Source organism: Solea senegalensis, linkage group LG17, assembly GCF_019176455.1.
Source record: "Solea senegalensis isolate Sse05_10M linkage group LG17, IFAPA_SoseM_1, whole genome shotgun sequence".
Taxonomy (NCBI): Eukaryota; Metazoa; Chordata; class Actinopteri; order Pleuronectiformes; family Soleidae; genus Solea; species Solea senegalensis.
Genome location: NC_058037.1, coordinates 15,455,903 through 15,472,715, shown reverse-complemented (window position 1 = coordinate 15,472,715; position 16,813 = coordinate 15,455,903). Strand labels below are relative to the sequence as shown.

Sequence of the window (16,813 nt, the reverse complement as noted above, 5' to 3'; positions counted from 1 at the left end):
CAGTTTGAGTTTATCCTTGTCATCTTTCTTCTAATACCGTTGTTATTTTTCTGTGTAGAAAATGCTTGATTACCTGAAAGAGAAGAGAGATGCAGGTTTTTTCAAGAGCCTGTCAGGACTGATGCAGTCTTGCAGGTACCCTGTACATGTGCAGCGGAAGAAAGGAGAAATCTAGTGCTTTTATTTGACTGGGGAATTTCTTTCTGTCGTCAGTGTCCTGGACTTAAATGCATTTGAGAGGCAGAACAAAGCAGAAGGTCTTGGCATGGTGACAGAGGAAGGCTCATGTAAGTGAAGAGTTGGCGTGGGTGGGGTTCTCTATGTGTTTTCTCTTTGTGAAAATTCAAAGCTCCCCAGTTTTTTTTTCTTGAAGTACACTACTTCCCTCTTGAAACACTCATGATCACATAACTACAAAATATTCTAGCCTTTTCTCTTCACTGCGCTAATGCTGAACCATGACCTTAAAGTCCACAAACTGTTACTAAATGCTAGTTCCTAATTAGTAGTGGTAGTGGTAATTATCAGTGTCAAGTCTTTTGTTCGCATGACGATACAAGAACACTGACTAATCAATAAACACTCACCGACCACTTAAATAGGTACACACCTAATAAAGTGGGTCTGCTTCACGGTTAAGTTTTTATTTCAATTACTGTTGGCATTCTATTTTTTTCCCAACCATTCTCCTCTGAGATCAAGTCATTGCTGCTGCTCACTGGATATTTTTGTTTTTTTTTGGACCATTCTCTGTAAACCCTAGAGATGGTTGTGCTTGAAAATCTCAGTAGATCAGCGGTTTCTGATAAACTCAGACCAGCCAGTCAGGCAACAACAACGACAACCATAACAACCATGCCATGTTCAGAGCAGCTTAAATCACGTGTCTTCCTCATTCTGATGCTCAGTTTGAACTTCAGCAGGTCATCTTGACCATTTTAAGGACCTATGTCGTTGCATGTGACTGGCTGGTTAAGAAGCAGTTGAACAGGTGTACCTAATAAAGTGGTCCATCAGTGTATATACATCAGTCCTATCACAGTTTTAATGTTGCACTTCCTGAGAAAATGTAGGCTTAAAAAAACTAAAGAAGGCAGAATTAACATCACCCCTCCTACCCTACCCACCCCCCCACTAACACACAGCAACCTTCTAATGTGACGGAAGTAGTGAAGGCAATCAAAATGACATGATTAATGTGAATTTTGGTTGTTAATATAGCTTGCTGCTTGAGCTACGGTCTCGATATCACTGACGCCATCACGCGGTGTCTTTGATAATGTTGTTTGAAGTCAACAAAAGTAAGCAAATGGTAACGTGTCCTCCTGTTTATTTTAAAAGTTCACTGTGTAAGACTGAGTGAAATCTGCTGAGACTGTAGTCCAAGCTGTTGTAGACACGTGGTGCTAGATGGCACAAGGGTTTTCCTGACTGAGTACAAGTACGATTACTTAATTTTGAGTAATTCATAATACCATTATAGCAAAAAAAAAAGAGAGAAGGTTTTAAAACAAGAATTTAAGACAACAGATCAGTATTTCAGCTTTTATTTCCAAGTATTTCCAGCTGAGAAAACCTGAAGGAAGACATATTCTTGAATTAGATTACTTAATATTTAGTGGCAAATCCTTTGCTATGTGTCGTGTTGGTTCTTTAGATGTTTCATCAGATGACTTCTGTTGAAGGAACTACTTTTCATCCCTCGTCTTGTCGGTGTGGCAGAGCACAGGTTGCACAGGCCTTCTCTGATTTTGTCATCAGTGCTTATCTTTAAGTATTTCCTAACTGCTGACCTTGCGACACATCCGCTGATTTCCACTCAACCTGCTCAGCTCACTTGAATTTATGTAGTTTTTACATACAGTACATGAGTACACAAGGGTAGTATTGGTGCATCTCTAATTTTTAGAGCAAAATAAAGAACATGTAGTCACAGACAACATGGTCCAGCATTAATACCAGCGCTTCTGTCTGAACACAAACACACTCACCTGAGCCTTTTCACTTCCAACTCTGTCCGTCTTTTCATCCTTCAGCCCTCTGCTCGACATTTCCACCGAGTCCTGTGTTTAACGATTCACTGTCACTACTCCTGTCTCTGTTAGTGTTAAAATTCTGTCACCTTGACTGAATTCACATTCGATACTCATCAAGTTTGAGACAGACACAATTCAGGCGTATGATTTTTTTTTTAAAAATTCCCCCCTGTCTAAAACAGCATGATTTTGGTTTTCACTCCTGGTTAATATATCTTCATATCTCTGTAACTCGATGTCCTCTCTTTTTGCTTATGTCTTCGTGTATTGTTTGTCTCCTTCCTCTCATTTTAAAAATCCATCGATGGCAGGCCACTCTGAGCGGGGTAAATAGAAAATTTAGATCATCCTGATATGGCTATGCTTCCACTTTGAATGTCTCCTCCATATATGTGGTCCATCCTCGCTGCTTTATTTGGTACCAAGCCCCTTCCTCCCCCGACGCCCCACAGGGACAGACTGTGCATGCTGACTGTTGTCTGTACACAGAAAGAGGATCATCAGAATCCATTGCCTGTTCTTTTGTGTGGTATTTGTCTCCATTCCCTTCACGATAACATTTACTAATGCAAATCCTAATACTGATGCTGAAATCTGTCATTTTGAGGCTATCAGTGCCACCTCTGAAGGGTTTGACTGAAGGTTTGTGGACTTCCACAGCCTGAGCAAAGCTTTGTCTTGCTTTGGAGTTGGGGCCTATTTCACAAAGCTGGTTTCCATAAAGAAGTGTAACTTTCACATGTTTTTTTTAGTTGCTCACAGAAATGAACTTTTGCTCATTTTTTTTGTATAAATCTGCTGACTGATTTTGAAAGTGTAACCATGTCTGTGCGCTGCTTCTTCTTCTGAAACAATATCGCTGTCAACAGGCCCATTTCTGGCCTGCATGTGAAAGTTATCAGGCCTCCTCCAGCTTATGGAAATGTCCTATTGTTTTACTGTTGTTTAATGTCAAAGCATTGTTATTAGACACGCTTTGGATTCAGTTTAGAACCTGCAATCTAAAGGCCACCGGAATTCAAACATTTTTTGAACATGGAACTTGTCCTGCTTGCCTCATTAATTTGCTTTTGAGGGGAGTTTCACGTTATTATCAGACCTCCTCATGCAGAGTCAAATAAAGACTTACCTGTCAATGAACCTGTGTAGGGTTTCAGCTGTATTCACCCTACATGTCTTTTCTCTCAAGCCTCAAAGGTGCTACAGAACGATGAGTTTACTAAAGATCTGTTCCGGTTTTTGCAACTTCTGTGTGAGGGGCATAACGGAGGTAAGGTTGTTTGACGGTCATGAGTTTTCATTATTGTTTACCCTTTTTCGCAAAGGGAATGGTGGCCGATGACAGATACATTGAACGTATTTAATAAAACCATTTTGTTTCTGTCAGATTTCCAGAACTTTCTTAGAACCCAAACTGGAAACACAACCACAGTCAACATCATTATCAGCACTGTTGACTATCTGCTCCGTCTTCAGGTGCGTACAGCCATAGATATTTGATGTGGTCGTCACCTTTAGTAAACATTTTCCTGAAGTAATATTTCCAATCACTAGCCTCAAGTCAATTTTGTAAATAATGTTCCCTTTAAGTGAAACATATACAATACAAGACAGCACTATGAGTGTAAATTGTGTGATTTACACCAGTGAACATTCACTTTTTTATATACAATTCATGTGCACACCACATAAAATCTCACAAAAACGCAGATACAGCCTTAGTTTTTCCCTTACATGTATCATCCTCATTCTTATAATAAGCATTCATGCTGTCATTTGTTAAACTGCGATCCCCCCTCTTTAGGAGTCTATCAGTGACTTCTACTGGTACTACTCGGGCAAAGAGGTCATTGATGAGACTGGAAAACTCAACTTCTCAAAGGCTTTAGCTGTAGCCAAGCAGATATTCAACTCACTGACTGAGTATATTCAGGTAAGAGGCTGAGCCATCACTCAGCAATGTCAATTATTTAAATTTGTATTCATCATTTTTATTTTGTTTTTTTTTTTTGTCTTCTTTCAGGGCCCGTGTATTGGGAACCAGCAGAGTCTCGCTCATAGCAGACTGTGGGATGCAGTAGTGGGCTTCTTGCACGTATTTGCCAACATGCAGATGAAGCTATCTCAGGTACATCAAGCACTGGCTGAAACAATAACGCAATTGGCAAATACTCTGTGTGTCTGTCGACTACTTTTTGTACCACAGAAAAGCTTAGAGTAAATATCCTCTCTTTAGGATGCCAGTCAGATCGAGCTGTTGAAGGAGCTGATGGATTTACAGAAAGACATGGTTGTCATGTTACTGTCTCTTCTGGAGGGTAAGAGTCTGAGATCATATCCATACTACTGTGTTTTCATTTACAAATTGAATAAACTCTGGAATTTGATACGCATGTTGTTGACACTGCATTTTGGAGCCACTAAAGTGGAGGGAAGTCCTTTGGAAACAGTGATGAGCATGGTCAAGATGATGAAACGCTTATCTAGATGCAGATAATCTTTACCTGAAAATGCTGTTTTTTACATAAAAAAATGGTTGTATGGATGTTGCCTGACGTTGCAATTCAGTTACAGAGAAATTAAGAGAGACAGGATATAAAAGTCATGGTTGACTCAATAGTGTGTTTAGTGTTTGTGTTCACTTCCTGAAATGAATGTTGTTCCTTTTTTGTCAGGTAACGTGGTGAATGGGACAATTGGAAAGCAGATGGTCGACACTCTGGTGGAGTCTTCTAACAATGTGGAGATGATTCTCAAGTTCTTTGATATGTTCCTCAAGCTGAAGGATCTGACCACCTCGGACAACTTCAGGGAGTATGACCCTGAGTGCAAAGGCATCATTTCAAAGAAGGACTTCCAGAAGTCCATGGAGAGTCAGAAACAGTACACACAGACTGAGATTGATTTCCTGCTCTCGTGTGCGGAGGCCGATGAGAACGATATGTTTAATTACAAAGAGTTTGTGGAGAGATTCCATGAGCCAGCCAAAGATATTGGCTTCAACGTGGCGGTGCTGCTCACCAACCTCTCTGAACACATGCCACACGACTCTCGACTTGCCACCTTCTTGGATCTGGCAGAGAGTGTTCTCAGCTACTTTGAACCTTACCTGGGTCGCATTGAGATCATGGGCAGCGCAAAGCGCATAGAGAGGGTTTACTTTGAGATCAGTGAGTCGAGCCGTGAACAGTGGGAGAAGCCTCAGGTCAAGGAGTCCAAGCGTCAGTTCATCTTTGATGTGGTCAATGAGGGTGGAGAGAGCGAGAAGATGGAAATGTTTGTGAATTTCTGTGAGGACACCATCTTTGAGATGCAGCTGGCCTCGCAGATCTCTGAGCCTGACGAGGTGGAACAACCTGAAGAGGAGGAAGATGAGGAGGTACACAGCATCCTGGACGAGCTGGCTGGAGAGGATGGAGACTCCATGGAGTCAGCCTCCGCTTTCTCCACCGCCTGTAGTGCTGTCAAAAGCAAATTAGCAAATATCCGCCAAATGTTTTCTATTAAAAATGTACGCAAGCAGTTCAAGAAGGTCAAGAAACTGAGCATCAGGGAGATTATCACAGGCTTCTTCTCCTTCTTCTGGATGCTCTTCTTTGGCTTCTTTAAAGGAATCTACAGCCTCATCTTTGGTTTCTTCCATGTCATCTGGTCGTCCATGTTTGGCGGCGGCTTGGTGGAGGGAGCGAAGAACATGAAGGTGACGGACATCCTCGGAAACATGCCTGACCCGACTCAATTCGGTATCCACAGTGATGTGATAGAAGGAGATAAGGTGGAGGCTGTAGAGTCAGCAGGAAGCCTGGATGCAGCCATGGCACCTTCAGGAGACCCAGCAGAGGTGGACATGATGTTGGAGATGCTAATGGTACCTAAAAGGGAAGGAGGGAAACACGTGGAGCCTGGCCTGGGTGATGTTTCTGAGCTGAGCGGAGAAACCACCTCCGACCATAAAAAGGTTTGCAATCATGTCATCTGCTTTATGATTTTATGCTCTCTAGATAGGAATGTTTCAGCTCCATTTTTAATCCTGTAAATCTGCACAAACTTCTCTTCAACGTCAATTGAAAAACAGATATATCTAACATATCTATATTTGAAATTGTGGTTAGTTCAAATAATGTAACTATTGATCTCAAGCTTTGTTAGTTTGTCCAAGATAAATGTTATGTTGGGTACACAATAAAGCCCCCTACAAAACTGCCCATATTTGAAGCTTTCTTAATGATTTTAAATAATACTAGATCAGTCTTACCTTAGCATAGGTAAATGTGTCAGGTACCAAAAAGCTTTCAATAAATTATCTTTTCATTGTCCAAAATACTTCATATTCTTTCATTATTATTATTTGAAGCTTAGTGAAAAAACGTGAAAATTACAAGCCTTTTATTAACTCATGTGGCCCATCTGCAGTATCTCCACCAGCCCACAAGGGGGCCACGGTCTACACTTAAGTGAATCACTGCTTCCGATAACCATCACTGTCTTTCAGCTCACTGATATGTTTACCTCTCATACGCAGAAAGCTGCTGCCCAGCCCACTGAGACCACCGAGAATGTACCAGAAAAAGCAGAGTGAGTAAAAGCTTAAGTAACAACAATTATTACATAAATATATAAAAACAGAAACTGTAAATTCAAAACTATGATCACCAACACAGCACAGAGAACCAGGAGAAGGGGGATAAGCCAAAGGAGGAGGAGGCCAAGGAACCAGTGACGGAAGAGGAGAAGCCAAAGACCAGATCGAGTCAAGCTAAAGAGGCAGCGCCTGCCTTCATGTCCTACATGTTTGCTGTCCTGGACGTGTACCGCAACAAAACACTGGTGAGCCCCCGACACAAATTCTTCCTACGTCATCACTTATTGTTTTGTTTTGTTTTTGAGACTCGGAAATATAAACTCGCTGTCCCTTCTTTTCCCCGTAGAACTACTTCTCTCGTAACTTCTACAACCTGCGTTTCCTGGCTCTCTTTGTGTGTTTTGCCATCAATTTCATTCTGCTCTTCTACAAGGTAAATCACACACAAGCCACAGTGGGTCTGTAGTGTTCAGTGGATTCATTTGCAGATGAACAGGAATGAAATGGACGTATTTAAAGGACACACATCACTTAAATTTACAATGAAGAAGGAAAAATGAAAAAAGTGTATCATTCCTGTCAAATAAATCAAAAAATGTATGTTTTTTCAGAGGAAAATACAAGATAAGATAAAATTTCATCATAGATTATAGTAATTTTGCAATTTATGACAATACAAAACCTATTTAGAGATTTCACTTTGGTCTGTGGGAATTATTACACAGTTTTCTGCCATTTGTAGCCAAACTTAATCCAAAAGTAATACTAGGAAATGTATAAATGATGAAAAATAACCATCAGTTACAGCTTTTTTTCAACATTATGATTGTTTCATTGGTTGTTTATGCTAGTATTCAAAGTTATCAGACGTTCTTGCGGCTGGACGCGTGATTTTGTAATTTGAACAAAAAACACAATAAGACAGAGAGCTTTTAATAGAAGTTTCTATATAGCATATAATAACCTCACCTTTCCCTCAAGACTACAACTTACTTAACTTACAACTTTTTAAATGTTAAGTTTATGGTAACACAATTTTGATCACGTAAAACAAGACTGCTTTCATCACTAGATCCTAGTATTTTCTGTTGACAGTCAATAACAACTTTAGAATTTATTTTGAAGGACACACAAAGGAAAGAAATTTCAAAATGGAAAAATAAAAAATGCATTATGTTGTGCTATTGTTTAGGTAACTGGCGAAACTGAAGAAGAAGAAGACGAAGAAAACAGCTGGTCCGATGAAGAGGACGATGAGAACACGCTGTTTGACATGGATGAGTTTGTGCTTCAGGAAAGCACTGGCTACATGTTACCAACCCTGCGCTTCTTGTCCAAATTCCACACGGTCATCTCACTCCTCTGTTTGGTCGGATACTACTGTCTGAAGGCACGTTGTTTTAATGATCCTGCTTCGTCAACACTCTTCGCTCTTGGCTGAGCATTTGATTCTTTCCAGATGATACCGTTGTGTCAGTGAGGTTCATGTTTATGTTCTGCTTCCAGGTTCCTCTGGTGGTGTTCAAAAGGGAGAAGGAGATCGCCAGGAAGCTTGAATTCGACGGCCTCTACATCACTGAGCAGCCGTCTGACGATGACATCAAGGGCCAGTGGGATCGACTCGTTATCAACACCCCGTGAGTCGTTCACCTGGATCATTAAAGCTAAACTAGTGTGTGACTTTTATATGAAAATGTTAGGGTCAAGCCATCGCCAGATGAGGCCATTCTGTGTTCCGCGCTACTCTCTCTGTTTGTTATCATTATAGTGGAGTTTTGAATGTGTTTGCTGCATGTCTTTTAGTACTTAGAATTCCCCTGGGGTTTAGAGAAGTTACCAACTGGAGCTATACATTATCTTTGTTTGACTTCATGTTTGACAAGAATATTATTGTTGTTGTCAACACTGATCTCTTCATTCTCGTCAGGTCATCGTATCACCAACATGTAAACTTTGTTTGTGTGTTTCATTACAGGTCTTTCCCCAGTAACTACTGGGACAAGTTTGTGAAGCGCAAGGTGAGAGATTCGTTTTAATTGACCTTGACCTTTAGTGACCTTGTAGAGGTGGTTTGTTGTGCTGCGAGAGTGTGATGACTCTCTGTGTGTGTATTCACTGTAGGTTATCAACAAATACGGCGACCTATATGGAGCTGAACGCATCGCTGAGCTCCTGGGCCTGGATAAGAGCGCTCTTGACTTTGACCCCACGGTGGAACTTGTAGAGAAGGAAGCGTCCCTCGTCTCCTGGTGAGAACGAAAGCAATCTTTATCCACCCAATTCTTCTTTTTAAACTCTCGTAGATATGTCAACAGGGACGTGGACCAATGTCCAATCTTGTTTATATAATATTTGAAGTCTGTTTAGGAGACGGTGTTTGTGTAGTTGTGCAGACAGGGACAGTTTTAAACTTTAGAAACCTGACTAGTTTTTATTTAGCTGCTATAGACATAAAGTTTTTATTATTAAGTTGGTTATGAAAAACATTAGTCTTTTAAATCTATGTTGAAATGACACTTATTTCTGCAGGTTTTTGCCAGCTAATTCTGTTTTTGTTGTTTGTAAAGCGCCCTTGGGTTTAGTGAAAGGTGCTATATTACATACATATATACAATACTATACTATATACAAAGTTATTATTATTATTATTACCTAAACTTAAGGACTAAATGTATTTCAAACAATCCTCATTATTGTTATCTTGGCATCAAATGGGCTTAAACAACCTGAAAATATCCAAATATCTAGATTTATATCTGTTTACTAAAACATTGTGTTTTCTCTTTAACAGGCTGAGCTCCATTGACACGAAGTACCACATCTGGAAAATGGGCGTGGTTCTGACTGACAATGTGAGTTAATTTACTTTGTGTGTGAAAAGCACTGTATACAAACTCTACTATGGGCCACATTAACTATGAAAATAGGAGTAAAATATGAAAGACAAATATGAATTAATGATATTGAAATGAATGGAAACCGCATATCGACTCATTTTAGCATTTTTTTTGCAGAAACATCTGTGTCCTAATAAAATGTCAAACTATAAAGTGAAATAAAATGTTATTAATGTGCGGCCTTGTTGTCTTCCAGTACTTCCTGTATCTGATCTGGTACACTGTCATGTCCGTGTTTGGACACTTCAACAACTTCTTCTTTGCCGCTCACTTGCTGGACATCGCCATGGGCTTCAAGACCCTTCGCACCATCCTGTCCTCTGTCACTCACAACGGCAAGCAGGCAAGTAGTTCCACCAGCAGAGGGAGCCAGAGCACAAAAAAAAAGAAATTCAACAACTATCACTCCACATGAAATGTTGTTTGTTGTCCATGAAAAGCTATTTCCTAATGAGTTTGTGGTTTCAAGTTTCGTAAAAAAAAGGGAGGGGAATTCTTTAGCTACTTTTATGAAAAAAAACTGTAATTCAACAGCTTCATTAATACGAATAATCTGCATCTACATCTGCTCTGAGAAGGATAAACAAGCTGAATCATGATTAATACTGAACACCATCATAATCAAATCAATTAAGTCACTTCTGGGAAAAATAGCCTTGAAATAGAAACAGTGGAAATTGACAAAGACTGACGGAGATATTCAGTAGTAAACAGTCAGGAGAAAACACTTAGTTGATTTAAAAACATCAAACATCAACAGTGTTCTGTCTTACTCTTGAGTGTTTTGAAACAGTTTATTGTGAGTAAATTATCTCATGTCAAAAAGAAAACCTGATTGGAAAAAATCAAGTTTAGATTTGCTTCTCGTGTTGAAATGTGGAGTTTTAAATGCATTAAATGCGGCAAAAAAAAAAGTAGTTTAAGTAGTTTAAACCAGTAACTTCCAACCAGGGAGAACAGCTCATTTGAAAAGATTGAAATGATCATTTGATTTAAAAACCTCCACGTGGGTCTCTGGCGTCGCATTAATCAATGTTTGATGAATAAACAGGTTTGAAAACTGTGATAAATATTTTAGTGTTAAAGGTTGAAATGAATTTGTTTTTAAATGATTAATTAACAGATAACTTTTGACATGGATGAGTCTGTGCTTCAGGAAAGCACAGACTACATGTTACCAACCCTGCGCTTCTTGTCCTAATTCCACACGGTCATCTCACTCCTCTGTGAGCCAAATATTGGCGCCTTAATGATTCATATCACCTATCCATGTGTGACTTTATTGAAAGTGTGAATGTTTTTCTAAAGCTCAGCACTTGAATGTTATATTTTTTCATCATTTTATAGGTTTAAATTTAGCTTTAGACATATTCTTTATTCTATTCTGTTTGCACAATAATGAGATGATACAGTTTCACTGTATTGTATAAATATCTAATAATAATGGTTATGGTTAACTAAAGGTAAACAGAAGATTAATGCTTTGAATAATCATGGACTTTTTTGGATAATCAACTGGACTTTATTGATGATCAGCTAAGAGAAACAAATTATCAACCGTCCTTTAATTAAAGTATCCGTTTCAACATACATTTCACTTGAACATTCTGACAAGCTTTTTTTTTTATAACCACTACCAATATGTGTTGTGTATTATTCCCGCTGCAGTTCACCAAGATTGCACCTTGGTAAATTGCTCTGAAGGTTGAATAGGTAACTATACGTCATGAATTTAGTAATTAAAAAGGTTGAAAGGTTGAAAGGTCATAGCACTGACTCTAAAAAACAGCCTTTAACACTATTGTAATAATATCCACGTTTGTACAACTAATGTGGAAAAAATTATTTCTTTCTTACTTGCTTGTGACAGTGAATGCAGTAAAATCTGTGTATATTTCTATATCTACATATATATGTGTATATATATATATATTGTAGAACTTTCTAGCAGGCAAAGCTATTTGTCTTTCATTCTATTTATCTGTTCATTGTTGTAACTGGTATCAAAGCACCGTTGCCTTTAAAGTGCCTTTAAGGTGCATCGTCAAAGCCATGTTTTGTTATATATTGCTTTCGTATGCGCCTTTGTAAATCCATCTATCATCAGAACCTGTACGACTTGTCGGTTTTATAACCTGACTGACTCTCTAACTGACTGAAGTAAGTGGATAACAAACTGTCTAACTGCTAACTGACGTCTGCTTAACCGTGTATGTGGAATAAACCTTCAGAAAGACAGTCGAGTTGTGCCCGCCGTACTTGTTCTGGTTACCCTTTCCAGAAGGGAGTATTGAGCTGGAAAGACCAACCAGCAGAAATCTGGACATATATATATATATGTGTGTTATAACTGTAAGATGATGAAGAATTAAACTGCAGAGCAAAGACGTTTCTCTAATGATGTGAATTTGATTTCCTCAAGGTCTCTGAAGTCAATGAATACTAATGAAAGCTGGCTGAAGAAATTGTCAGTTGAGCTCCAGAGGCCTTGATAATACTGCACGTAATAATATTCCTTTCACTCACTATGAAAAGACAGGAGAAGACGTACACTTTGACTGGTTCTGATGAAGAAAAACAAAGAAAATTATAATTATTATCTTGAAAATCTAAATTTTTTTACAAGACGAGGAAGAAAGATAATCGTGTTGTTGCTGGGCCGAAATAAAGGTCAAATATGATGTTTCACAGGACGATGGGGTGGAAGTAAAAAAAAGTAATGAAAAATGTAGGTGAAAAGAAAAGTTGAGCAGGAGAAATTGATGTAAAAATGACAAATAGAAGCAAATAATCAAGTAAGTTGATCAGTTTGCTACATATTTTATATTTTATCTTTCACTTTCAGTCACCATTTAATGAAATTATTTAAATCTACTATGAGGTAGCAGGAAAATCGTTGCTGATAAGTTGTTGATTTATTACATTATTTTCATAAATAATGTTGTTGTGTAGTCAAGTTTTCATCATTTATAAACATCATTCCTGATGTTTAAGCAGTGTTATTTCTGCTCAAAATGTTGACCAAAAAACTACAATACTTAGCTATTTTAATTTTTTTCAACATACGTTTAATCAGAAAAACAAATCACTCGTCAAATTTGTTTAGTGATGATTCATTTCATCAGTGTAGTGTTTGCAATTTCTGTCACACGTGGCCAAAATACTGATTCAAAAAAGCAAACAAATCGTCAGTTTATTGCTTTTTAATTGTTTTACTATTTAATCACTATTTGCTTCATCTTTGAGGACAAACACTGATGAGTGCTTTCCTGAATGTGTTTTCAACCTCTGAAAGAATTAGAACTTGAGTTCTCAACACATTTCTATTACATAGACAAAAAAGTGGTCCCATTTTTGTAAAAGTTCTCACTTTCATCATTGACTCTGTTCCACAAACGTGGGCCATTAGTAACAAAAAGCTACGTCACTGTGGGTTTTAAGCTTTTACTCTTGGTTTAAACGATTTGAAGACCAGAAGCAGAAGATCTGAAGGTTCTACAAGGTTCCCCAAGTTAAAATCAAGGAAATTAGATGAATGAGAAGTTCTTGTTCGTTTAATCACTTGTGTTTATTGTTTGCACTCCATGTTACTTTTGCCCAAGTCTCAACCCACATTTAACTCTTTCATCCATTCGTTACATTAGTCTTTTTCAACATTGTCTCTCTGTGGTCTTACAGCTTGTCTCTCTATGGTCTTACAGCTTTGTCCCTCTGTGGTCTTACAGCTTGTCTCTCTGTGGTCTTACAGCTTTGTCCCTCTGTGGTCTTACAGCTTGTCTCTCTATGGTCTTACAGCTTTGTCTCTCTGTGGTCTTACAGCTTGTCTCTCTATGGTCTTACAGCTTTGTCCCTCTGTGGTCTTACAGCTTGTCTCTCTGTGGTCTTACAGCTTGTCTGTCTGTCTCTCTGTGATCTTACAGCTTGTCTCTCTGTGCTCTTACAGCTTGTCCCTCTGTCTCCCTGTGATCTTACAGCTTGTCCCTCTGTCTCTCTGTGCTCTTACAGCTCGTGCTGACTGTGGGTCTTCTGGCCGTGGTCGTCTATCTCTACACCGTGGTGGCCTTCAACTTCTTCAGGAAGTTCTACAACAAGAGCGAGGACGAAGACGAGCCGGACATGAAGTGTGACGACATGATGACGGTACTCTTGACCACTTCTGTCTGTCAAAAAACTGGTTGCGAGTGTCAACAAGGACGAACGATTGGAGCTGAAAAAGATTCCTGAGGCTGAAGTTCTGAATGGTTGGCTTTTATCATTGTGTGGGCAGTGAGTGAATACTAGACTGAACAGAAAAGTATTTTTCCATTAGTGTCTCATTGTTGACTTTCTTTTCTTAGTTCGAAAATGACTTTATTATGTTCTCTAAAACTATTTATTGCCTCTTCGAGGACAACACTGATGAGTGCTTTCCTGAATGTGTTTTCGACCTTTGAAAGAATGTGAACTTGAATTCTTGACTCACAGTCATTTCTCTCCGCCGCACATTCTTTGCCTCTTGTATTGACAAATGACTCGATGAATGAATGAATTTTGTCTGAAACGCAGAATAAGATGCAGCTGCCCAGATTTGAAACCATAGAGAATGTGTGGAAAAATAGATGATAAGATAAGATAAATAATTAAATATTATTCTGAAGAGTTAGGAAGCTGGTAGGAAGCCGATGATTTTTATAGTTGCGACTTTCCAGCCTTTTAACGTCGCTTGAGAGGAGATAGGTCCTTGTTGTTTGTATGACGCGCTGCCGGTACAGAGGAGCACGCTGAGTCCGGGTAAGCAAGTTTCAGGATGTTTAATGAACGCAACAGCTACTACAGCGGCTATTTCGAAATAAACACGCAGGTGCACTGTTTGCATATGTGTATCATAACTGAACAAATTGTGGTCAACAAAAATTGCGGCTACCTGACTCTCCTCTCTCCTCCCAGTGCAGGTGATTCAGCCCCTAATTATAACCTGCTACGGTGCCCAAATAATCCCCCGCAAGCAATGTGTGGCTCCTACATTTATATACAGTCAATGTGGATTTAAATTGTGTGTTAAATCTTAGTCTTTTGGCTGTACAAAAACACAAAGGACAACAACACTTTGGCTTTGTGGGATTTTCATTAAATCTTAATGAAAATCTTTTTCATAAGATTTAAGTGACTATCTGTAAAGAAACACAAAATATTGTAAATGTCTAACTAACCTTTGTTTTTAACTTTGTGCTCTACTGAGTAGAAGCAGACCCTTAAAAGGTCTTAAATACGATCACCCAAAATCAAGGCCTTCATTTTTCCCTTAGGGATGACTATCGCTGAATTGTACATTCAAAGGTCTTAAAAGAAAAGAAAATGCCACAAACACAATAAACTAGATTTTCTTTGGAAAGCAACTGAGATTTTGGCAAATTTGTAATAATTGTTTTGCATTTTCCCTTAACAGAGATGTGAATAAGTGCAACTATGGTGTCATTTAGCTGTTTTTCTGTTCTTATGAGAGTGCACAGAATATAAACAAGCACGGGGACAGGAAACAGCTTTGTGTAAAAACAAAGCTGTTGTTATGAACGTAGAAGATGTGATTGTCTTTGTAAATCATCTTTTCTCTCAATGTACGGTGTATTTCTTAACTTAGACATGTCAAAGATTAAGAACCACTAAGAATATTTAACTGGACATGTGTTGTGAATTTAAGGCCTTTAAATAGTCCTTGGAAAAAGGTGCAGATTCCCTGCTCTATGACTGTTCCACGTTGACAGCTACAGTATAAGAATGTAAGGCCTTTAAATAGTCCTTGGGAAAAGGTCTTAAATTAGCTTTGCAGATTCCCTGCTCTATGACTGTTCCACGTTGACATAAGTAGCTACAGTATAAGATTCTCTGCTGATGATTTCATATTTGACTCCCCCCCCCCTCTCCCGTCAGTGCTACTTGTTCCACATGTACGTCGGCGTGAGAGCCGGAGGAGGAATCGGAGACGAGCTGGAGGATCCAGCCGGAGATCCCTACGAGCTTTACCGCATCCTGTTTGATATCACCTTCTTCTTTTTCGTCATTGTCATCCTCCTGGCCATCATTCAGGGTAACTTCACGTTTTCACAGCTCTGTCATTTAATCTTAAAATGTATTTTTTAGCTGTAAGGTATTTATTCATTTTATACCATTTATTTTTTAATGGCTAGGTCATCTACCCAAATTCATTGTACCTGTACTATCATAATTAAAGTCTATGTCTTCAGTGCACAGTAAAACATAAGCATGGCAGGTGGTGCGATGAAGTACAGAATAAGATGTAAATGACACATTGAACAAACAGGAACATAAAATCTTACAAATATATTACAATCATTCAAAAATGTGTGCCAGTTGCAGTAATGGAAGTATTGAAGTGGAGTTATTGCTACTTCAAAACCAGATGTGAACTCACCTAAATGGATCCTGAATTCATCTTCACATCTGATCACTCATATTTACAAATAGACATCTTTACAAGATTTGATTAAAAAAAGAAGGTAAAGTTAGACTGAATAATTGATTTTTACAATAATTAAAAAATGTCTGCATTGAGCAATTATTCTTAATTAATTAATCATATATATTTATGCAAGTTTACACATTTTTAATGTCAGAAATTCAAAACGCTGTCATTAAGGATTTTGTTCTTAAATCTGAATGGGGCATAAAGTATTGTTTTCTTTTTGATTTCCTGTATTTAATATTTAAAATCACGTTATTTTATTTGAAATAACATCAGTGCAGATTGTAGAGACAGTGTTTACTAGGTGAAACATGGCCAAAAAAATGTAAGTTTTGCATACAGCACAGGGGAACTGATTGTCTTTGACCCCACATGAACCCTGATGTAATGATGACGTTTAATGCTTAATGGATAATGGAGGTCATGAGATTTTGACAGCGTCAGTTTAAAGGTTCGGGGGGGAGGGGGGGTCTTAGAGGTTTTGGGGAACCTCTGGTGGTAAACGACATCCATCACTGACAGAACAGAAGCAACGTGACAGGGAAATAATTCTCCAGTCGCACACATTGAGTTTATCAGTTTAATCAAAGGGAGTTTAAAAAATTCTCGTCTTCTTCCTCCTTCAGGTTTGATCATCGATGCCTTTGGTGAGCTGAGAGACCAGCAGGAGCAGGTGAAGGAGGACATGGAGGTAAGACATTGTCTCTTCCCCTTATATATTATATATTAAAGGTCTATTGCAGTCGTCAGCAACTGCCGGTCTGTGGACCAAAACTGGCACGCCAGCATTAACATCCAGTCCAAAAGGTGAATTCAAAAAAACATATTTTTCTTTGTT

The 16,813-nt window shown here is 38.6% G+C and overlaps 1 protein-coding gene across 1 annotated transcript in view; it reads left to right on the top strand.

Annotated features, from left to right (window-relative positions):
• ryr3 (ryanodine receptor 3) overlaps positions 1 to 16,813 on the top strand; it is a 128,279-nt gene that overhangs the window by 105,533 nt on the left and 5,933 nt on the right. Inside the window, exons 83-103 of the mRNA XM_044049129.1 lie at positions 59 to 135; positions 214 to 287; positions 2,348 to 2,362; positions 3,226 to 3,306; positions 3,424 to 3,512; positions 3,841 to 3,969; positions 4,060 to 4,164; positions 4,273 to 4,354; positions 4,712 to 5,994; positions 6,559 to 6,611; positions 6,698 to 6,863; positions 6,965 to 7,051; positions 7,811 to 8,008; positions 8,125 to 8,255; positions 8,594 to 8,636; positions 8,740 to 8,867; positions 9,410 to 9,470; positions 9,712 to 9,858; positions 13,521 to 13,655; positions 15,423 to 15,579; positions 16,602 to 16,666. Of these exons, the coding sequence (XP_043905064.1) occupies positions 59 to 135; positions 214 to 287; positions 2,348 to 2,362; positions 3,226 to 3,306; positions 3,424 to 3,512; positions 3,841 to 3,969; positions 4,060 to 4,164; positions 4,273 to 4,354; positions 4,712 to 5,994; positions 6,559 to 6,611; positions 6,698 to 6,863; positions 6,965 to 7,051; positions 7,811 to 8,008; positions 8,125 to 8,255; positions 8,594 to 8,636; positions 8,740 to 8,867; positions 9,410 to 9,470; positions 9,712 to 9,858; positions 13,521 to 13,655; positions 15,423 to 15,579; positions 16,602 to 16,666 (3,306 nt within the window). The remainder of the gene's footprint in view (positions 1 to 58; positions 136 to 213; positions 288 to 2,347; positions 2,363 to 3,225; positions 3,307 to 3,423; positions 3,513 to 3,840; positions 3,970 to 4,059; positions 4,165 to 4,272; positions 4,355 to 4,711; positions 5,995 to 6,558; positions 6,612 to 6,697; positions 6,864 to 6,964; positions 7,052 to 7,810; positions 8,009 to 8,124; positions 8,256 to 8,593; positions 8,637 to 8,739; positions 8,868 to 9,409; positions 9,471 to 9,711; positions 9,859 to 13,520; positions 13,656 to 15,422; positions 15,580 to 16,601; positions 16,667 to 16,813) is intronic.